The following is a 23,897-nucleotide window of genomic DNA, read 5'->3' on the forward strand; positions in this document are numbered from 1 at the left end:
AACAATGAAACAATATATACATTTTTAATTTTGTCTCCAGCTGTTTATTTGAATAAAAATGTGAATAAAACATTTCTTGGTGAGGTGATGGTGACTCTTCAAAGAGATCTAGGGTTGCCACCCGTCCCGTAAAATACGGAATTGTCCTTTATTTGACAAAAAAATGTTGCGTCCCGTATTGAACTAATATGGGACGCGATTTTTGTCCCGTACACACGTCTGTCACACACACATCAACACTAAATTTAACAATAATGAACAAAATAAAACACAGGAAACATTAAGGCCAGCAAAATCTTTGTGGCGGGAAACCAGGACCTGCTGCGTCTGTGCCCATATCTTTATATGTGTGTGACAGACAGCGCGGAGGACTCAGGCTTCACCTCCAGGTAGGGATTGGGAATTGGGAATTAAAAGTTGCTGCCGGACACATTCCTCCTTTAACAACATCTGATCTGCAGATCTAGTCTGGTCCTGCAGCTGCAGCTATGACTACCGGCCCCAACACACTAGTTTACACCAACTAGAGGCTTTACTGAACTGTTTGCTGCGTTGCTGCTGGTCAGTAACATTTCTGAAATCATCATCAACAGAAGCACGGTGCGCGCAGCGGCTCTGCTGGTATTCATCCGCTCTGGACACGATGTCTCCCCTCTCCGACGCAGGGAAGGCTTTCTCCATCTTCAACGCCTTGTTGGGCGTCCCCTTCACCATGCTGGTGCTGACGGCCTGCGTGCAGAGGCTCATGTACCCACATTTCAATTTTTCATAAAGACAGGTACAAAAAACAAAGACAAAAAACAAGTGTAGTGACTATCTTCACAATTAACGTTTTCTTCTTTTGCTACACTTGTTAGTCACTTCCTGACTGTACGGTAATGACGACAGGAGATTATTTACGCGTTGAGTACGGCAACAGAACGGTAAAAACACTGTGTTGCTCCACCGTCACTCGTTTATTCAATGACTCACAAAAAACACAGTCCTGCACTTCCTCCCGCTACGGAAGCCCCACAGGCCCAAACTACAGAAACCGTTAAGGCAAAACAAATCTCAGTAGTGAAATTTAAGTATTAATCACTAAAGTATAAAGTAATAGCTCTCAAAATGTAAACTGAAATATATTCCCTCTGTGTAAAACAACAAGGCATATTATGCAATAAAATAGTTAAATTATAAGTTATATGTGGCGCTTACAACAAGATTATGGTCATCAACTAGGTAGAGGCCGAACATACATGAACTACAATATAAAACATGTATGTAAAATAAAGGAAGTTACACCCTCAAAAATGTAAAGTCAGAGCACAGAGTATGATAACAACAAAACAAACAAGAAAAAAGAAGAAAAGACAATACTAATAACAAGTAGGCACTGTCACACATGGAGATCAGAAGAAATGAAGCATGGCGGTTTTTTAAATTTGTAGGCAGGATTAAATCATTATGGGACTGCAGACAATTGGATATTAACTTTAATGTGTTTTTTTGAGTTTTAGCAAAGCCTCCCGTGGAATACTTTATTTTCTCTAGTTTCAAAAAATAGAGTAAATCCCTTATCCAGTGAGTAAAGGTGGGGGTTTGCCTCCTTCCATTTGAATAAAATGAATCGCCTGGCGACTAGAGTGGCGAAAGCGACGCAGTCAGCCTCTGCCTTTGAAAGTACAATTGTGTCTGGGGGAATGTGAAGATTGCTATTGATGGGCACGGAGAAATTAATTTATTAAGGCAATCAGAAATTGTTCTAATAATAAGAGACCAAAATTCTTCAAGTTCAACACATGACCAGAACATGTGCGCATGAGTGGCAGGCATTAACTTGCAGCGATTGCAAGTTGAACTCACATCTGGAAAAAAACAACCTTTTTTTTTCAGTATGTTTTTATTAATTTTCCACAGAGAAAGACAACAACAAATAACATGCAGAACAGAACAATCACAGTAAGGTTGTTCTCAAATATGCTAAATTACTAAAATACCGGGCTACGGAGGGAATTGTGGGACACAGTCCAAAGCAAAAATTGCTTTTAAGTTTCCCTGGAGGTTCAGTAATTGTCCCGTAACCCAGGAAAGAAAAGCACTTGAACGTAAATATACATCTTAATAAATCAGCAAGCTGAAACATACATTCAATTAAAGGTTGACATTAACAATCAAGGCTAGCATGCTTCTAATGCTTCCCTCCCCTCTAAGAATACCGTAAAAGATCTCCGTATCTTATAAAAGATGATGTATTTACCTTTTATAATATAAGTCAATTTTTTAATTTTTTATTTTTTATTTTTTTAATTTTTTAATTTTTTTTTTTTTTTTTTTTTTTTTTAATTCTCTTTTTATTTAGAACAGCAGTATTCCAACTTACACATTTATGCATTCAATCTTTAAACTTAAATGATTCTGTCCCTACTGTCCTCCAGGCATTTTTTATGAACAGTAATTGAAAACACTAACAGAAAAATAAAAATAAAAAATAAAAATAAAGAAAATAAAAATAAAAACCAGGGAGCGCACCCATGTTTACAGTCATTACATCACATAAAAAAATAGTTCACATGAAATCGGATGTGATTGGTTTCACATACTCAGTCCATTTGGACCAGATCTTATAAAAGTTTTCTTTCTCAACCTTGAGGGAGAAAGAGATCTTCTCCATAACATAGATCTCGTAGATGATCCCAATCCAGTCGTCGATAGTGGGGGGTTCTACTTTCAACCATTTCCTTGTAAGACATTTCTTACTGGCTGCCAACAGTATAGTCAGCAGTTTTTTGTCTTTTCCATTCCACGTTTCGAACCTTATGTCTCCCAAAAATAACGTTTTACAATTCAAAGGCATGGTTACATTAAAAATATTCTCCACATGCATCTGTATCTCCTTCCAAAAAGGTCTTTTAACTTGGCAGTCCCAAAAAATATGGAAGTGGTTAGCTCCCTGAGACCCACATAGTCTCCAACAGGCATCCCCGCTGCCCTGATATCGTTTTTGAATGGGTGTGATAAAAAATCTTGTAATACTTTTCCAACAGAACTCCCTCCAAGTATTTGAACCAGTTGAGATCCATTGTAGTTGGCATATTTTTTCCCAGCTTTCCTGTGTGATTATTACCCCTATTTCCTTTTCCCATTTGCTTTTTATATAATCTGTATCATCTTGTTTGGAAAGTTGTATGGTCTTATATAATTTAGAGATAATTTTATTACTTGATTCAGACTTAATTAATGATAAAAAGACCCCCATGAACCCTGATTCATCGATTCAATATAAGTCAATTTTATAATATAAGTCCATTTTTCAAGTGCAAGAGAGTTTGACAATCCTGTAAGCCAAACTCTTAGGCTTGTAGTGGTGGATTTCCAGGAGTTGGAAAACCACATTTGAAACCAAGAAAATAAAGAAACAACATCTTCTGTTGATTCTGTTGCATAGGATGTAATTGTAAAGAAATATTCTTACCCCTCTCTTGAACTTAAGCCAATACAACCTCGGGCGAACAGCTTAGTATGTAGCGTTCAAGTGAGTTCACACGCTGCAAAGGAGGAGAATCAAAGGTGTTGATGTTGGAAAAGCAGTTGCTTCTGCACGTCAGTCTGGGGAGGATTGAGAGACCGGCCCGATACGCCCGTCACAGAGCAGGTTATGTATAAACAACCCGAGGATCTGTCAGAAATATATGGGGTATTAAACGAGCCAGGGCATCGATGGCTGTCACCACGAGGACAAAGCCACAAGGGTTTTTTTTTTCTCTTCTCCAACTCTCTCTGCTCAGACTTTAACCTTCCTGCCGGTCAACCTCTCTTTCCTGTCGTCCGCAGCACCGTGACGTCGGCCGTGTTCACCGTGGGCGACAACGTGGTGTCTGGCAGCGACGATCGAACCGTCAAAGTGTGGGACCTGAAGAACATGAGGTCGCCCATAGCAACCATCCGCACGGACTCTGCCGTCAACAGGTCTGGGGGCTGTTAACCTCGCCGGTGTTTACCATCACCGCTTCTAGACCTTTATCATCAAAAGAGCCATTATGCCCCAACTTCTACAAAAAATAACAGAGATTTTAAAAGTTTTCATCTTTTTTTTATTTTAGCTGTTGCAACAACTAAACATAACAACAGAAGTGCATTTGAAGGCGTACTTTGAAATAAATTAAACTGTGAACTCGAGGCCTATTTAAGTCTATATTTGTGTAAAAGTAAAATAAAAACTACCCCAACTTTAATATAAATAAAAAATTTTGCTGCAACTTTAAAAATAAATATAAAATAATAGATGCTCTGATATTTTTATGAACAAATCTTTCATATATTCCCTGTCTTTACGAGAATGCTTGTTTTGGAAGTGTCTTTCAAGGTTACATTTTTTGTTGTTGGATATCTTCCCGCCACATATCAAGCACGAAGAGCCGGCGTCACTGGCAATGAAGGCAAATGAATATGGCGGAAGGCGTTACGTGACTGACGTATATTTTTGTTGACAAATTAGAAATTAAAAATAGTTCTTTTAAAATTAGATGGCATCAACTCAAACTCCAAGATAACTGCCCAACAAAATAAACTAATAATATGAATAAAAATGAATTCAGAAATATCATTTTATTTATGTTCAGGTTTTTTTTCAAGGCCAAAGGGAGTCGCTACGATGAGGACGAAGAGTCGCAGGTTGCAGACCGCTGTTCTAGACAGACACAGTCAAGAACCTGAATAAAAACACCTAAATAAAAAGAGCAACGATGTCCTGAAACACATCATTGCTCGTGTTCAAACAGCGATTACGAGCCTGAGTGGAAATTTCTCTTTCCCTTAACAGCCTGTGAGTGTTTTCTTATTGGAAAATCGCTTCATCGTCTCTGATGATTCAATTATTTTTGACTGAAAAATGTCATGAAGTAGTGAAGTTTGGAGACGAGCAAACGTTGTTGAAATACTAAGAAAATACAGGTTTTCAGAGGTTTTAATCAGAGAAGAGTTGACTCATTTTATTTAAATGAATTAAAAAAATAACGGTTGGATTATCAGAGTATTGATCTTTTTGTTTTGATCTTCTCATCACATGATCCTCCCCCTTGTGGCGTACCACAAGGCTCCATTTTTTGGCCCTACTATCTTCTCTTTTTATTTTCTACATTTATGATCAGTTTCAGCCAAACATAAAACATCTTCCTATTTATATATAAATGTCTTGTAAATATATCCACCTTTGAGTCCAAATGACGGTGATTGGGAAGAATCCCTGTTTAATTGTGTTAATAGCATCAAGCTGTGGCTGTCGCAAGACTTCGTTCACCTGATCGAGGATAAAACATTATCGTGGTTGGGACAGCTGATGGCGATGCCGGTCTCTTGGGCTCCGGTGCCTCGCTGCGTACTTAAAACCAGCTGTGAGACATCTGGGAGTGATTTTAGTTTTGATAAGCAGATCAACATTGTGGTCTGGTTAACGTCCCGGCCCGTAACCCTCCTCCTCGAGCTTTCAATACATCCTAGTTTTTTACTGTGCGTCATGTTTACTTAGGTATTTATTGATGTTAATCCCTTTGGACACCTGCTGGTAGCTGTAAAGGGTCATTTAAATACATGTTTATTGTGGATTTTTATTTATTTTTGACTCAAACTAACACCATAAATCTGCAAAACATCAAATGTTGCTGCAAATGTAAAATGTTGTGCTCTGGCAGGGGTGGACGTATCTAATGCCTCTTTCCGCTCTGTTCTTCGCTGCGTTCAGGATCAGCGTGTCGGTGAACCAGAGGATCATCGCTCTCCCTCACGACAATCGGCAGGTCCGGCTGTTCGACATGTCCGGCGTCCGACTGGCTCGACTCCCACGAAGCAACAGACAGGTACACAGAAGTCACGGTTAGGTACAAGATTGGTACAATGGGGAAAAAAGAAAAATAATATTTTGGTCCTTTTTAATTTAGAAAAATGTAACTATCCAACAATGGCTTATTGGTCATAAGTTTTAGTGAAGCAGTTCAGTTCTGCTGCAGTGGAAAAAGAAAACTGAACATAAAATAGGGGTTTAACATTTCAACAAGTCCACTGTTATTTTGAATTGTTTTTTTCTTCCTGGTTCGGGTTCAGTTTGTTTTACACATTAGAGAGAAGAAAAACATGAACATTTCCATTATTCTGTCTGGAATTTATATTATTTGAAAAGATAACGTTCCTTTCTTTCAGATATTTGAAAGTGTTATTTAACCTGTTTAAAACAAACATAAAAATCTGATTTGTGTAGTTCAGTTTGATTTTCTAAATGAATTAAATGAATTGTCCAATCACATTAGATTAAAACAACATACGAGTCACGATGCTGATCGCTGATTCGTTGCTGATAACTGAGTTTCTGGGACGAACACGACTGCGTCCCTTTAGAATCTAATTCAAACCAATTAAAAGATCCTCAGATCACGTGTTTATCAAATTATTATTATTAATATTTGTGTCAAAGGTTCATTATAAAACAAACATTGCAAATATACATTCCATACAAATACACTCGAGGTTGATAAACAGAACAGTACATTGGACACTGTATGTAAACAGGAGAATAAAGTGTATAGAGACTGAATGTCCCATGACAATTATACAGTAATATAATATGAAAATAAGTTACAAACAATAATAAATAAATTAAATACATGACATTTAAGTAAAATAATACAACAAAGTCCATCATACAAGGGGTAAGTAAGGATATCAGTCTTAACACTTCATACATTTTTTGTGCATTTTTTTCAGTTATTAGTTTTAAAGATTTTAAATATAATCCAAATTCATTTAAAAAAAAACTATTTGGAAGAGGACTTTAAATATCTATTTAAATAAATAATTTGGCTAAACAGAGGATGACATTATAACAGAGTTCATCACTTTAGTTTTGTACAAACATGCCAAATGTTATATTATCTCTAGAAATCACGCGGACTAGAAACAAGGCGGTCATGGGTTTGTTGTGTGTTGTGGTTCAGGGTCACCGCCGCATGGTCTGCTGCTCCGCCTGGTGTGAAGACAACGCCACCTGCAACCTGTTCACCTGCGGCTTCGACCGGCAGGCCATCGGCTGGAACATCAACATCCCCGCGCTGCTGCAGGAGAAGTGAGGCGGCGGACGGACTCTCCGGTCCCGGTCCGGCGTCGGGCTCCTCCGAGGCTGAAAAGACAGCTGGAAGAGTGTCGTCTCCGTGTCTGTGAAAGCTGCCGCCATGCCGACGGCTGTCTTCTGAGCTTACGGAGGGAAGCGCCGCCACGTTTGATGGTTCACCAGATCCGTCCTGCTCCGGACTGAGAGGCAGGACAGGAAACGGACTTTAGCTCGCCGTCCGTCGCATCTGTTCCACTCCCGGAAACGCCACCGCTGCACAGCAGACTTGGATGTTCACCTTCCCAAAGGAAAACGCACCACTTGTTCCACTAATAGAAATAAGCACAAAGACAAAAGTCGCCATTCTCCGTCTGTGAAAGTGAAGACGGGAAGCTTTCGGCTGCAGCTAAAGATGTAGATTGCTTGAATGCTGATTGAAGCTGCATCTAACCTGTGCCACTAACAGCAGATTCCCGTCTCCACGGAGACGGCAGTCTGCTGCTTCCAGGAAAAAAGGTCAACACGTGTTGTTGTGTCTTGGTTTTTGCCGTTGTGTACATGTCGGGTGTTTCGTCTCCGGTGACTTACAGGAAGTTCAGCGTCTGAACGCGGCTTGGCTTAGCTTCGTTTCGCTCTGTTTGTCGTCTACAGTTTTTCAGAAGTTCACTCGTCCCTGAAGCGAGTCGTGCACTTTTCTTTTTCTTTGAGAGAACCGGTGGCTGTTACAAACTCGTTTCTGGTATCGTTTTGTGTTGGATTTGTCCGTAACTTGAAGGTGCTTCGTGTTGCTGCTGTTGCAGCGATATTTTAAAGGGAAACTCGCGTTCAGGAGCTGATAAAAGGTGCCTGATGGCTGTAAAATTAAAATAAAGAAGCATTTGACGGCCTGCATATTTAGCAGTATGTAATAGATACTTGATTGTCATCTTCCTGTGAAATCCTTTGAAGGTTAAGAAAGCTCACTTTTATCTTAAATGTTACTGCAGACGGATATTTAACCCCTAGAGATTTCTGAATCCACTCAGACTTGAGGCCTGCCGTTAAAATGTCGTTTGTTCAAATCTGTTCACTAAAAGCTTTTATTTCTCATCTTCTGAACCAACGACCAACATGACATGAAACTTTCGTCTTGTGATATTTTGAAGAAACTGTAGTAGAGGATCTTAACGCGTGTTTCGTGCGTCACTCCGGGGTTAAGATGTAAATGCAAACATGTTTTAATGAGGTCATAAAGGGCAGTTTTAAAGTGGTTTCCACTCAAACCTTCACAGAGAAACCCGGGGAAACCAAGTGAGGTCATCAACGAGGGCGGGGCCTCGAGTCTCTTCAGACGTAGATGTTAGATCTGAAACCCCGCCCACATTTCTGATGCCACGGCTTATTGTCCAATCAGGAGGCTGCAGTGTTGCCGGTGAGTTCTGCTCTCCTCGCGTGAACCCACGAACCACAACTTTAAAGACGGGATCCTCAGATTGATCAGGTGATCCAGATGTTTCCACAGATGTCCAACAGGATGTAGATCAGGGGCCGGATTCACCAATATGTTCTTAAGAACTATCTTAACAAATGTCTTAAGATCTAAAATTAAGAAGTTCATAAGAAAGTTAAGTGAAGTGAAATTCCTCAATATTTTCTTAAGAACCGTCTTAAGAACTGTCATTTCTTACGAATTTCTTATTTTTCCTACTTAAGAACTTCTTAAAATATGTCATTGCATTGCACGCGCCAACAAACAACATTTATACAGGTAGTTTGGGTCTTAACCGTCAGTCACTAAACATGGAGAAGGAGAAAAAGAGATGCAGGAACTTTTCAAGGTTATGGTGGATGAGATTAATGTGCGAAAAAAAATACTATTGGGGAAAATTAATAATAATTAACTACCACGCTAACTAACATGCTAACAAACAGTTAACAGGCTCTTTGTGTAATTAATTACAAAGTATATCCTCAAACTCAGACCTACTAGTCTAAACTTGTCTAAAATGTGTTGAAAAAGGTGATATTAGAGTTTTACCTTTTCACAGAATACATTTCAAGACAGGTCAAGGTTGTCTTAAAGTTAAGAAAAAAGTCAAGAACAAATTTGAGAACTTTTATTTCAAGAATACCATTTATTCTTAAGTTTGTTCTTAAGAAAAAACTTAAGAAGAAAGTTGAGAAAATACTAAGAACTTTTTTGGAGAATATGACTTCTTCTCTTTTTTCTTCTTAAGACTGAACTTAAGAAAAAAATGACACTTAAGAAGATTTTTTTTCTTAAGAATGTTTTGTGAATCCGGCCCCAGGACTCTATTCCCGTGTTTGGTTCTGGGTTGGTTCTAGTGGAGGGTTTTGGGCCGTTGTCCTGTTGGAGGACTCATGACCTGTGACATCGCCGGTTTTCCTCTTGTGTCCACGTGCAGCGAGGTTTTCTTCAGTCCTCTGGAGCCTGAACTCCACCTGTCGTCTCAGAAACATCCGGCTGCTCGGAGACGGTCTTCACCTTCACCTTCAACACGCTCGTCTGGAGTCTCATTGTTACTTTGCTCCGTTTCAACTTCTTCTGGTTTTCTGTCCATGTAAAACCCGACACGGCTTTGTTACCGGACAGGAGACACATCAACACTGAAACATGTGACATCCAGGAGTGTTTTCGGCAGAGAATCGTGTTTAGCCGCGTGCGTTACTTTGGTTTACGCCGATTATGTAAGAAAAAAAGATTCCAGGCTGCAACAAAGGGAATAAAGAAAGAGACGGGTGTGAAGCTCTAACATGGGTGAAACTGCTATATTCCTTCTCTTTCTTTCTAGATATCGGCAGTGTCTAAACAGTGTTTAAACGTAGTTTTGTCGTGGTTCTCCGGACTCGCTCACTAACTCGTGTTGGTTCAGACGTTGACGCAGACATCGGCGTCTTCACTGGGTACAGACGCGCTCTGGTGGACGTTCACGGCTGCTGTTGGTGAGCGTTGGGCTGCAGGACTAAAGAAACCTCTGGAAACATGAAAGATCAATAACTTCTGGATTGAATAAATCAGTCAAACTAAAAACGCTGCTCTGCTTGTCAAAAGGGAAACCTGCAAACCTGCTTTAACTTTAAAACCGCAATATTTCTGTGATTTAAACTGTAAAATATAAAAGTCTGTCCGTCTAGTGACGACTCGGCAGCAGCTGTTTTATTATTAGCCTTTATAACTTGATAATGTTGCATTTAGTGTTTTATTTAGTATGAATCTGTTTTGTTGCTCGATGACTGACGTCTCATCTGTTTTTACTTTTGTGTAAAACTGAGTTCATGTTGTCATTTATGACGGGAATTAAAGGTTTATGGTCCAAATCCAGACGGCTCGTCCTGCGTCAGACTCTCCCATCGTGTGAATTTTAAAACTTGATCGACTGCGAACAAAATCTTATCAGTAAAAACCAAATCTTGAAGTGTTTTTGCTGTTTGGAAATGTTGGAGAAACAAGTCAGGGACCTTAGACAAACAATTTAATTAACTGCTTGTTATTGGAGAAAAAATACAATTTCAGGAAATATAACCAGTACTGGAGTTGAGGGGGGATGAGGGGGGATGGCATCCCCCCTGAAATAAAAACGGTCAAAATCATCCCCCTGTAAAACTGCCATCCCTCCTTTCCATCCCTTATGTCATTTCATCAATGAATGTGGATTTACTGCTATTTCAACTTTTAGAGTCATCACCAGCAAAATAACACCAGAAAAATAACTTATTTGACAATTTTCACCTGTTTCAAGTAAATTTTCACTTGAAATAAATAGGAAAATCTGCCAATAGGACAATATTTTTCTTCTCATTACAAGCAATACAATCTTGTTCCACATGCAGATTTGTCTACTTATTTTAAGTGAAAATCTACTTGAAACAGGAGAAAATTGTTGTTTTTTCCAGTGATGAGTCTTGTTTTAAGTGTAATGAGATTTTTTTTACTAAAATGAGACATTTTAACTAGAAATAAGACAAATATTCTTGTTATGATTTTGAGTTTTTGCAGTGATCCATTTTACTTATCCTGTGAAGGACAGAGTCATATTGATAAGTTCAGAAAAGTGTTTTTTATTGTTGTGTTTTGATGTATTTGATGTAAGCCCAGTGGATATTTAAAGTTTACAGAAGGCTGCATTTAACTGCTGCTATGTCATTCCTGCAGTATTTCTGCAGGTGTTTTGGTCAGTGCTATTGTTTGTAATATATTATATTATTTGTAATCAGCACAAATTATCTGTCCCCATATGATAAAATCCACCATCCCCCCTGATTTTTTCTTACAACTCGAGTACTGAATATAACTATAAAAGCAACCTCAGAAGAAGATCTCCTACACTACCTTTAAATCTGATGTTCACATGACAACTCACACGAGGGCAGTCCTGCAGACATCCCTTTTTGTGAATAAAAACGAGAAGCTCCTCAAAAGGCGTCTTGAGCAGGTTTTTCTTCTCTTGAATTCACTGAGCCACTTTTCTGAGTCTTGACTCACAACTTTCAGCCGAATGTTCAGTTGAATCTCTCACAGAAAGACCAGATCACACACGCACTGGCCGAGCATCGTCCATCTGGAGTCCGACACGTGTGGAGTCTGAGAGGTCGTGGCTGCTCGGTGTTGACAGTGTTTTGTTGTCGAGGTAGAACAGAAAGAAAAACACTAAAGTGAAAACTTCTCAAATGTGTGGATGTGTGGAGGGAACAAGCGCCCACTTGTGGAATAAAAAATAAACAGTTTGTGCTGTTTGATGACGTTCAACTTGGCTGGTTTTTGAACATTAAGTCACTAAGTAGTAATATCACTTCTCACCACATGGTGGCAGAACATCACAAGTAATTTCACCTCTTTAAATATCTGTGGATCAGCTGTATTACAGGTAATGTGTGCATTATTATGAGTAAGACTATATTATTATTATTAGACTATTATTGAATATAATTATTATATTAATATTACTGTTATTATTGCTACGACAACTGTAATTGTGATTATAATTGTTAGAATATTACTGTTATTACTTCTGTCATTATATTATTAATTGATTATTAATCAAACATAATCATTGTTACTTATTTTCCTTTTCTTTTCTGAAAGAATGTGTATTTTTTTATAGATCGCCATTATTACTGCATTGCTATGTCTAAAGAGGATTGTGATATAGGTGAAGATTTATTATTATAATTTACATGACTTATTTAATTGATTTGATTGTCCCCGTGTCAATCAGTTATATTAGAAATTAATTTAAAGCTATTTGTCACTTTATATAAACTATACAAATATATACAAAAAAAATATACCCACCTCAGAGTTGTCATGAATAAGAAATAAAATGATTGAGGCCAAAATTGATTTATTTATTTTGAACCAGGCTGTAAATATGTTTAAAAACTTGGACATTGTCAGTGGACGTTGACTCGCGTTTGCACCCCGCCCTCTATCGGCCAGCTGAAGAACTGCAACCCTTGAGCGGTCTCCGTTCGTTTAATCACGTGATCTAACGCGAGCCGCGGTCGGTCACGTGGTGTATTATACATTTTTCCCCACACACATAATTGCGCTGTGGTGTGTTGGATTAAAAATTAACGTGAACAACCTGACATTTTTAGTTATTTTTCTTAACATAAAAAATTGCTTCGGTTTTAAAAACTAAAAAAAGAAATCTATTAAGAATGCAAACAAACGGTGACGTCATACTGTAATGCGTCAAGATCAAAGGCAGTCACGTGATCACACATTATATATAGGCTACACCCAAGAATTGGAATCTTCTGTCATAAAACCTGAAATCTGTTGTGAGATTCTCTGGAGACAGTTTGCATTTTTTTTTTGCTGTAAAAAACCTTTAAATCTTCGAAATGGAGCCAAACAACATCAGTTCTACATCAAATTCACTGTTTGATATTCGACCGAGGAAAGTTCTCCGTGGTGGCTCCTGCCTTTACAACATTGATAAGTTGGTTGGTGAAGGTACATTTGGAAAAGTGGCCAGCTGTATTAACCTGAAAACACAAGAACATGTGGCTGTCAAAGTGATGAAAAGAGGAGCCGGTGTATTTGGCTTGAGAGAAGCCAAGATGCTGGAAAAACTCAGACAACTTGAGCCTGACAAGAGCAATTTGCTAAAATTCACAGAACATTTCAGGTATAGAAACTATTTTTGTTTGGTCCTAGAAAAGTTGGACATGAATTTGGTTGATTTCATGGAAAGAAGGAATTACACTCCACTTAGCATTCGTGAAATCAGGCCAATTGCCCAGCAGATGCTAATCGCATTGAAGGCTCTGAATAGCATACAAATGGTTCATGCTGATATTAAACCAGACAACATCATGCTTGTTAACCATTGTTCACAGCCTTTCAAGGTGAAGCTGATTGACTTTGGTTTTGCAAACATGGGATCACATCAAATGTGGACCTGTCAAAACCTGTCTTACAGAGCCCCAGAAGTCCTACTAGAACATCCCACCTTGGATGAAGGCATCGATATGTGGGCCCTTGGTGGCGTTTTGGCCTATTTGTACCTCGGACAACACTTGTATCCGATGGAAAGTCGATATGAGGCCATGAGGGTGATGGTGCAACTGAACGGTCAACCTGACGATGATTTCCTGGACAAGGCAGCCAACATCCGTCACTACTTTCATCAGGTCGAGATAGATTCTCGTCGTACGTGGTGGCTGAATTCCCCAGATCTATACTCGTGGATGACAAGAGAGAATGTTGAAAACTATCATGGTGATTTTACAAATGCATTTTCTCTGGATAAACTGATGACAATGCAGCCACAAAGAATGATCCCTGTTTGTCGTGAAGACACCAAAGCATTCATCAGTCTCCTGAAGGAAATGTTCGCAATGAATCCACAAAAACGGATCACCCCAATTAAAGCTCTCGACCATACGTTCATCACGATGAAACACTTTCTTAGTGATGATGATCTAAGTTATATGATCTCAGCAAATACTTTAATGACAGTGTGTCACTTTGATGAAACAAAGGGGACTTCTGTTGAATGTGACGAGGAAAAGGCTGGAACCTCTGGAAGCGATGGTGGCAGCTGTCACAAACCAGCAGCAGCAGCAGCAGATTCCAGCCTTAACAAGAAAACCACCAATAAACGTAAACTAACATCTGCAGAAGGAACTTCCAAGAGGGTCAAGCTAGCCGACGATAACATATTATCTAATTACTTAAAAGGGATCAAAGGCTGCGAGCTCCAGTAAAGAAGATGCAACGTTTGTACGGAGAGCTGTAATTACAGCCGAGAGAGACTCTAAATGTTTTGTTATCAACGATGGATCAAATGAAAGCAGCTCCAATAAACGAAAAGCAACATATGTTAAAGAAACTTGCAGGAGTGTCAACCATGATGACTCTAAAATATTACCTGCTAAATATGGATCAAATGAAGGCAGCTCTAATAAACAAAAAGCAACTTGTGTAGAAACAACTTTGTGTAGAGACACTGCTGTGTGAACGGTCTGCTGGAGCAGCGTACTGAATCCTTCATTTAGTAGGCAGTGTACAGTGCATACTTTGCAGTATGTAGCATATAGTGCGGTAGTGTCCGAATTTGGAAACAGCCCATGTCTGGAGTCCATGATGGACTCCAGATATGCACTAGGATTAGGTGTCGTTCATGATTTTGGAGTAGAGGGCTGCACTGGGATTGGATCCCGCCAGGTCCCGCGGGACCCAACGCAAATCTCGCGGGAACGGGCGATTTGAACTTTCCTGCGGGCGGGAGCGGGCGGCCAAAAAAAACAAAACAATGCGGGATTGGGATGTAGTCTAGCGACCAGATGGAAATCAATGACGTGGAAAATAAACCTCAAAGAAGGTCTTTACAAAACAAAGACAAAGCAATGAAAGTCAGATATTTGGAGAAACTGCATTTAGTGTCTGTGGAGCATCTTGGAAGAAAGACAGAGGGATTGGGACCGCAGTCGGTCAGCAGGATTCTCTCCCTCCACAGCAATGTAATGGCCAAGTGATTAATTTGTTAAATTAATTCATTTCATTCGTTAACTTTGTTTATTTTATGTTATTTATTTGTTTTATTTGAGCCACTCACAGACTCGTTGCTATAACCTCAATCACATAATTGATGCGTGCGCGAAAGGCAAAATGATGGATTTGCATTTAACTTTCTGTCAGGTGACCAATGAACTGTCAATTATCCATCAAGCTCCACAGTGATCATGTTAACATTAAATCAGATAGATTTGTGTAGGACATTTCTCTTGCGGGACAGGAGAAGACACAAAATGAATGCATCTCTCTTATTGTGCGGGCGTGAATTCTCAGTTTTGCGGGAGCGGGCGGGAGTGGAAAACACACGTTGCGGGTGGTAATGGTCAGAAATTCAGCGGGAGCGGGATGAAGAAAACAGTCCCACGAAGGGCTCTACTTTGGAGCACTGTGGAAACAGAACATTCTTGAAATCTGATGGTAAACCCATTTTAAATGCACCACAAGTTGCCTCTCCTCTTGAAGCTATTCTGCTCCCTTCTGCCATTGCTGTGTGTAAGTGTCAGGCCCAAACTTCTTCTTCTGACCCTATTAGCCGAGGCAACAGTACACTTGGCCTGTTTGGAGGCTCTGCCCCCCTTCTGAAGGCCAAGTTGAGATCTCTGATCAGAGTCTGAACAGAGATCTCAACTTGGCCTTCAGTACATTCTGCATCCCTAAAAATATTAACTTTCATATCCAGCAGCAACAAAAGATTTTATTAACATACTTTACCTCAAAAAATCTTTTATTGAACTCTAAATGACAATAAAATTATGAAATATATGAAAAAAGTAATCTAGACAGGAGGAAAAGTGTTTAAACACGTGACTTCTTTCCTCTCTAAAAACCTCACTACATTCATGTAACCATCTTCCTGTAGGGGGCGGTGTGACGTCACTCCCCAGACTCCTGATCTTCACTGTTTCCAGGTCCGGAGGTTGCAGACGTGAACCAGAATAAAATGTTCAGGACAGAAAGTTACATCAACAGCAGAATCACTAAAAGAAGAAGTAAAACATAAATATGGTAAATGATGAAATGTGAAGTGTTATGAAGTGAAGCTCAGCAGTCTGCAGCTTGTGATAAACCAGCGTTTGCTGAACCAGCAGTCACTTCCACTTTACCAAAGGCTGATATGTTCCCCTGAACTGAACCCTGGAGAGTGGAGGTCACATGTTTCTGCTGGAGCTTCTCTTTCTCCACAGTCTGCAGTCAGAGTCTCTGGATCTCAAAGCTTCCAATCAGTTTTTCCATTTTTAAATCAACCTGATTCAGAAAAACATCCACGTATTAATATTATTATTATTCTCATTTTAGCTGAAAAAGTCTTGTAAACATCAGTGTAGACACCAGTGTGATCCTGGTCTGGGGAAGTTCTAGAAACCTGGGAACACAGGAGTGACGACCCGAGCTGACTTTACATCCCCAGAGGTCCAGATGAGCTTCTGTCTCCATCATGATTCATTTTTATTGCTGCTTCTGTTCACCTGCACATTGAAACTCAAAGTTTACTTGACCCTTGCTCTCAGGCTTCACGGCCCATTAAAAGTCAAACATTTACTACGTCTAGTGTCACAACGTGCACTCAGTTGTTAACACGCTGACGGTAAAGTGAGCCATCTTGGGAGGTTTCCTGAGCCACGTTCCCAGACCTCCACCCTGCAGAGTGAAGCTGAACCGCTGCACCGCCCTCTGGTACCGTCCAGCAGCATCTTCCAAGCAGAACATGTTCCTGCAGCGGCTCCTGCACCCAAGACGGGTCCATTTCACTGAGAATCAACTGTTTACTGGTTTAATTCACTTATTCCATCTTTATTTAACAGGAAAAGAGGATTGTGGAGATTTAAAGCCTCTTTTTATGAGTGAAGTCTGGCCAGAACTAGAGCAGTAAAATCAGTAACGACACATTTAAATCCAGAAATATGATCTGTTGTGAACATGAACTCTGTTCTTTGGGATGTTTCAGGAGGAAAACTGCCTCAGTTTTACTTGAATATTAGATTTATGTTTTCTCCCTCAGATCTGAGTCAAACCCTGGAATGAAGACTGAAGAAAACACTTTGTTAGAACATCAGAAGTTTTATTTCTTACTAAATATTCAGATTGTTAAACATCCTCAACAGATTTAGACATCAACAACATCTGATCTGCAGATCTAGTCTGGTCCTGCAGCTGCAGCTATGACTACCGGCCCAAACACACTAGTTTACACCAACTAGAGGCTTTACTGAACTGTTTGCTGCGTTGCTGCTGGTCAGCAACATTTCTGAAATCATTTACTTTCTGCTCGAGTCTAGAAAAGATTTTCATCATTAGAAAACAAGAACATTTGGTTTGGTAATGAATGAGGAAACGAGTGTGAATGCAGACATGATATCAGAGATGAAGAAGGTCTGGTGGGTCGTCTGTTGGAGTCCATGAAGTGGAAGAAAAGAGAAATACAACATAGAAACACATCATAACTAAAAGTTAACAATTACAACACAGCCTTATTTCTGTTTGTATACTGAAATAGAAGATGTGAATATTAATAATATTTCCCAGGGGAAACTAAAAAAGAAAAAAAAACTTTCACATGCAAAAGAGGAAATAACAACAAAACATCAACTTATAGAACAAAAACGTCCCTCCATCCATCAGAGTTTGAGACGTTCATCTCTGAGAAGAAAAGGAAATCGCGAAAAACATGAAGAAGAAATAAGTCTATTTGAGTTTACAGAACTCAGCTGAGTCTCGATCAGTTTTACCAACCCAAACTCCAGCGTGTAGCGGTTGAGTGAAGGTGGTCTGGACTCTGTGGAGGAGGGTCATGGTTTCAGAGACGCTGTAGAAGGACAGAACACCTGCTCTGTGATCCAGGTAAACTCCTATTCTGGAGCTCTGAGGACCTGAGATGAAGGTTTGAATGTTGTTGTAGCAAAATACATATCTGTCTGAGGAACAATGTAGTGACCAAGATTTGTCATTTCCTCCAAATCCACTTTCCCCCCACCCCCCTGATCTGCTGATATTCTTGTATGAAACTGCTACACGAACCACATCTGCTTTTTTCTCCACCTCCCAGTAATGACGTCCAGTCAGACTCTGATTACTCAACACCTGCCAACATTCACTGAATCTGTCTGGATGACGAGAATAAGACTGATGTTTCTTCATAAAAGTAACCTTTCTGTTCTCCTCTGACAGTAACAGTGTTGTTTTTACTGTGTTTGGATCCAGAGTGATTTCACATGAATATTTCAAGAATCCAGCTCTGCTCTTTGGTTCTGGTTGTGGCAGTAAAACATCCACCTCAGTGATGGTCAGTGAGATGTTTGTCCACATGTCTCTCAGGATGTCCTGTAGTTGACCTCTGACCTCTGACACAGCTGCTGTCACATCCTCAAAGTACCTGAGAGGACGGATGCTGATGCTGGAGGAGTGTGTGGACTCACTGAGTGGTGACGGTGAGGGGTAGTTGTGGAGAAACTGGTTGTGGTCTTCGGTGTCTCTGAGCTGCTTCATCTCAGCGTCTCTCCTCTTCAGGTCAGTGATCTCCTGCTGCAGCTTCTCCTCCAGCTCTCTGACTCTCCTCACTTCAGTTTCCTGCTGGGATCTGATCTGCTGCTTCACATCAGAGCTTCTTTTCTGGAGGAGAGAGATCAGCTCAGTGAAGATCTCCTCACTGTCCTCCACTGTTTTATCAGCAGACTGATTGATGGCCTCCACCTCCTGCTGAAGCAGCTTCACATCTTTCTCTCTGTCCTGGATACTGGCTGCGTCTCGGCCTGGAGGGCTCAGAGCACGAGGACGAGCTAACAGCACGTTAGTTATTAACAGCACGTTAGTTATTATCACGAGGTACCTTGTGATAATAACACAGTGCTGGATAAACACAGTGGTCATTACTGATTTTGCACCTGAAATGATATTTAAAATGGGAAGTCCTGTTGGAAATGTAGCCGAGAGCCGACTGGAAATTTTTGTATCGTTCCAAGTGGACGTGTGCTGGCACTGGCTGTACATCAGGTTGTGACGCCAGGAGGGTGCCTGACTACTAAAGTTGCTTTCGTCAATGGAAATTATGACTAAATATCATCATCAATCAACCTTTATCACCAGAGGAAAACGAGACGCAACGGAAAAGCTGGTCATGTGACGATAACGATAATTAAATATATAATGCAATATCGTAGAGGAATAAAAACAAGACTAAAATGTAGATTACAAAATAAAAACTCTGCTAAAACGAGACGAAATGTTCTACCAAAGATCCTTAATGTCCATGTTTTAAGTAGTTTCCTCTGGTTTAGTGAGTGGAGGTTCAAGGAAACGTGTCCAGAGTCGAGCTGCTGGTTTATGAGGCTCAGAGTCCATGAGGAGAAGTTGTATGAGATAAAAAACCCTTTAACTCTTTCAGAACAGAAAACGTTCCTGTTTAAGAACTACTATCAGTCTCCCGTTCCAGGTTTCCAGATCTTTTAATGCCAGTTTCTCAACAATGAAACAATATATACATTTTTAATTTTGTCTCAAGCTGTTCTTGTTTTTTTGAATAAAAATGTGAATAAAAAATTTCTTGGTGAGGTGATGGTGACTCTCCAAAGAGATCTAGGGTTGCCACCTGTCCCGTAAAATACGGAATTGTCCTTTATTTGAGAAAAAAATGTTGCGTCTCGTATTGAACTAATACGGGACAAAATTTGTCCCGTATTTTCATTAACGCCCCATACACACACGTCTGTCACACACACATCAACACTAAAAGTATCAATAATGAACAAAATAAAATACAGGAAACATTAAGGCCAGCAAAATCTTTGTGGCGGGACAACAGGACCTGCTGCGCTCTGTACCCAGATCTTTCTATGTTATTATTATTATTATTATTATTATTATTATTATTATTATTATTATTATTATTATTATTATTATTATTATTATTATTATTATAAGTGTGTGTGCCAGACAGCGCGGAGGACTCAGGCTTCACCTCCAGTAGGGGTTGGGAATTGGGAATTAAAAGTTGTGTTTCGTATTGAACCAATACGGACACATATTATGCTCTTATTTATTGGTGTCATAATCTACAGGTGAAGGTCGGAAAATTTTAATATATTGCAAAACGTAATTCGTAGTAAATTTAACTAAAGGTGAAACAAATATATTATTTCCCCACTACATGCAAAGTGAGATATTTCAAGCACCATATTTGTTATGATTTTGGTGATTATGGCTCACAGTTTATGAAAACCCCAAATGAAAAATAAATTAGAGAATATTTTATGAAATCAATAAACAATTCCATCATCAAAATTATAACAAATAAAGGTTTAACATATCTTGCTTTGCATGTAATAAGACTAGGTAATATATAAGTTTCACCTTTTAAGTTTTATAATTATTGAAATAAATTAACTTTTACACCATATTCTAGTTGAATTATTGAAATAAATTCACTTTTACACCATATTCTTCACCTGTAGGCTATATTATACATCTGGGCTGATGTGGACATACAGAGCATAGGAGGATATTTCAGTTGCTAGTATGGTTGTCTGTCTTGTCAGTCATGCAAGTTCAATGCTATTAAAGCACTTTAAACTTTAAATCAAAGCATTTAGTTTTTTCATATAAAATAAACACATTTTTATGCAGTTTAGAAGTTTTGGGGCTTTTTTTGGCTCTGTTCTGCTGAAATCAGGGCATCCATTATTTCTATTTCTGAAAGGTGGCAACCCTAAAGAGATCTGCTTCTCATCAGAAAGTCACTGGTTCAATTCCCAGTTTAGACGCGTTAAAGCTTCAATAAATGAGACAGAACATGATGTTTCCTCTGATATACTAATCAGTCTGTTGTTGGAATAATAAAGGGATCCATCCTTTATCCAGGTTGCATTTACAAAAAGTAATAAGTATTGCGTGGGTATTTCTGTGAGCGGCAATTCTATTCAATTCAATTCAATTTTATTTATATAGCGTCTAATACAACAGATGTTGTCTATAGATGCTTTCCAGAGATTCAGAACATGAACATAAACATAAACATAAACATAAACCCCAGAGCAATTATTCCATAAACCAGCCTTTTTCAACCTTTTTTCAGTCATGACACCTTTCAAAAGTGAATAAAATCTCACGACACCCCAGAGTAAAATATAATTAAAAACCAAACTGCATCGCTCTGACTGTAAATGCATATGTCCCGTTTATTTTGAATCAATAACTTGAACACGATAACTGCACCAGAGTAGAAGTCATCGTTCACTGTTGTGCCAGCAGCAGGGAAACACATTTTTCAGCTCCGCAGCAGCTCTGAACCCCACAAGACATAAAACCATCACGTCATTCAGCTCCAGAAACAACTAACTGTAACTCTGATTGTCGGCAACAAGATCAAACATTCAGAATTTTCTGAATAATTCTCATCCATCTTCTCGTGACTAAAGACCTGTAACTCAACCTCTCCTCATGAAGTCCTGGCAAGACTTTTATTGGCCCACCTGAATGAGCAAAGAAGCACCTTCCAGGACCCACTGCAGTTTGTTTATCATCGTGGGGGTGGAGGTGGAGATGCTGTCGTTCACCTGCTTCAACCAACTGTCATCTGGACAAAGCAGCAGCACTGTGAAGATCATGTTCTTTGTTTTCTCCGGTTCATTCAACTCCATCCAGCCTGCATTACTACGTCAGAACCTCCAGAAGACACAGGTGGAGCCTCCACAGTCCCCTGGATTACTGACGACCAGGTGGTCAGCAGCACAGGAGCACCACAGGGGACTGTATTCTCACCACTCCTCTTCTCTGTACACCTCAGACTTCCAGGACAATGGGAGTTGTTGGCCCCCAGCCCTGTGTTGAACATTGGAAGACTTCATTTCAATTCTGAGACCAGCCTCTTTTTCTTAATGTTGACCGCATGGTTTGAAACAAAAGAAGCTTCATAATGATTCTGTTAGGATTTCATGAAATTGTTAAGAGTTCAAAGAGTTTCTAAAACTGCTGGGTTTCTCTTTATATGCTAAGTAACCTTGTTTTCAGCAGGACAGCAGCTTTCATCTAGTCACGGAGTCAACCTGTGGGATTAAATACAATACACATACCATTTGTTGAGAGGAGACAATGGGGAAAAACAGATGTTTTAGCATTGGGGGGTCTTATCTGTGATCTGGGTTGACACCCCAGGTGAGATTTAGGGCTGGAGGTGTGACATGTTCGGGGGTCTTTCCCGTAGCTGGCTGCACCAATGGGATTCAGGTACAGAGAACACCTCCCTTTTTTAGTATAAATTCAACTGGACTGATGAAAACGGGGTGCTTTTCTCTCCTACCTTGTGGTCTGAAAGAATTGTACCTCCGGCCGGAAAAACATTGTGATTGATATATTAAAAGCTTGTATTAACTTTGATTCTATTCCACTGGTTTTTCTTATGGTTCACCAGACAAACGAACACAGGATCTTTCAATTCCAAACCCCTCCAGACTTTGCATTTACAGTCTTTCAGTGATAAGGAACAGCACCTCATTAGGCAAGGACCCCAAAACACAGGAAGGGCTGCTGCCGATTTATTGCAGCCCAGGCCCGGCTATTCTCTTTTCTCCCAAGCCCTCTCCCATGGAGTTCCATGTGAGCTATAATGAAGGCCACAGCTCCTTTTTTAGCATGAAACTCTACTAGCTATGGGCGGGCCTTCTCCATTATCGGGCCTGAAGAAGCGTCCGGTTGCCTGGAAATGGCAACCAAAGTCTGCAGCGCTGCAACGAGTGACCTGAGAACGTTCTGAGCCCCAGATGAGCTGAACAAGGAACCCTTGCATTCCTCGATGACTTGAACACCTTCGGACCGACCTGGAGCTGAAGGAAGTCCAGCAGCAGCTCATGCTGTATCCAAACAGAGAAGAGGAGAGCAGGAGAGAGAGACGTTCTTCACTAGGATCACCTGCGGAGCGTAAGCATCCAGCTGATTACTAGGGAACGCTGGCCTGACAAACCAAATTACCTTTTTCTTCACTTACAAAGATCGGTTATTATTACCTCAAGTTTGTTTATTCTATCATTTGTCTATTACTTCATCCACGTTGCTTGATGTTGTTGACGTGTTCTTCCACAACAGAAAACAAAGCCCTTCCTCATTTCCCAGTTGAAAGACCATGTGCAGTTAGTTTCACATTGGTGTGTCTCTGTGTTGGAAACATCAGAAGAGCTTGGTTTTCTGGTGGTGAGAAGTTTAGTGTCTTGGGTTTTACTTTCTTCTCCTTTCCTCTCATCATCTCCTACTAACCCCTGTACACACAAGCACACTCTTATCTTGGCCATTTCAGCCTACGAGTTCTTTTTTTTTCTCACTGGATGAGATGAAATCTCGTCTGACATTTTGAATCACACGAAACTCAGTCACCACGGGACTTTGTCAGCCATCTTTCTTTCTTTTCACGTGTATGAACACACACACACACACACACACACACACACACACACACACACACACACACACACACACACACACACACACACACACACACACACACACAGACACACACACACACACACACACACACACACACACACACACACACACACACACACACACACACACACACACACACACACACACACACACACACACGCATATATATAATCTGAAGTTTGTGTTTAATGTTTAGTTAGTTGTTTGCTTATGTGAAGTTTAGGTATCAGAACTTTATCCCAAGTGTTGTTTCACTATCTTTTAACACTTCATTCATTTGAATGAGAGAAGTTGATGTGTTTATTTTACACAGATTTGTAACATTTCCTGATTGCAAAGGTCAGCATTTTTTTCATGATTTTTTTTAAA

At 39.8% G+C, this 23,897-nt stretch overlaps 1 protein-coding gene across 2 annotated transcripts in view; it reads left to right on the forward strand.

The window, feature by feature from the left end:
• Positions 1–11,847, forward strand: part of LOC133452413 (WD repeat-containing protein 37) — a 76,102-nt gene extending 64,255 nt beyond the window's left edge. Inside the window, exons 14-17 of one of the 2 annotated variants that reach the window (XR_009783256.1) lie at positions 3,814–3,948; positions 5,720–5,834; positions 6,966–8,847; positions 8,896–11,847. Coding sequence is in view for 1 of the 2 variants with exons in the window: in XM_061731694.1 (XP_061587678.1) it covers positions 3,814–3,948; positions 5,720–5,834; positions 6,966–7,097 (382 nt within the window). In the remaining variant the exon portion in view is untranslated. Of the gene's footprint in view, positions 1–3,813; positions 3,949–5,719; positions 5,835–6,965 lie in introns of both variants that reach the window. The other variant, XM_061731694.1, reaches the window with a different exon arrangement.
• The last annotated feature ends 12,050 nt before the right edge of the window (positions 11,848–23,897 follow it).

Source organism: Cololabis saira, chromosome 10 (assembly GCF_033807715.1).
Source record: "Cololabis saira isolate AMF1-May2022 chromosome 10, fColSai1.1, whole genome shotgun sequence".
NCBI lineage: Eukaryota > Metazoa > Chordata > Actinopteri > Beloniformes > Belonidae > Cololabis > Cololabis saira.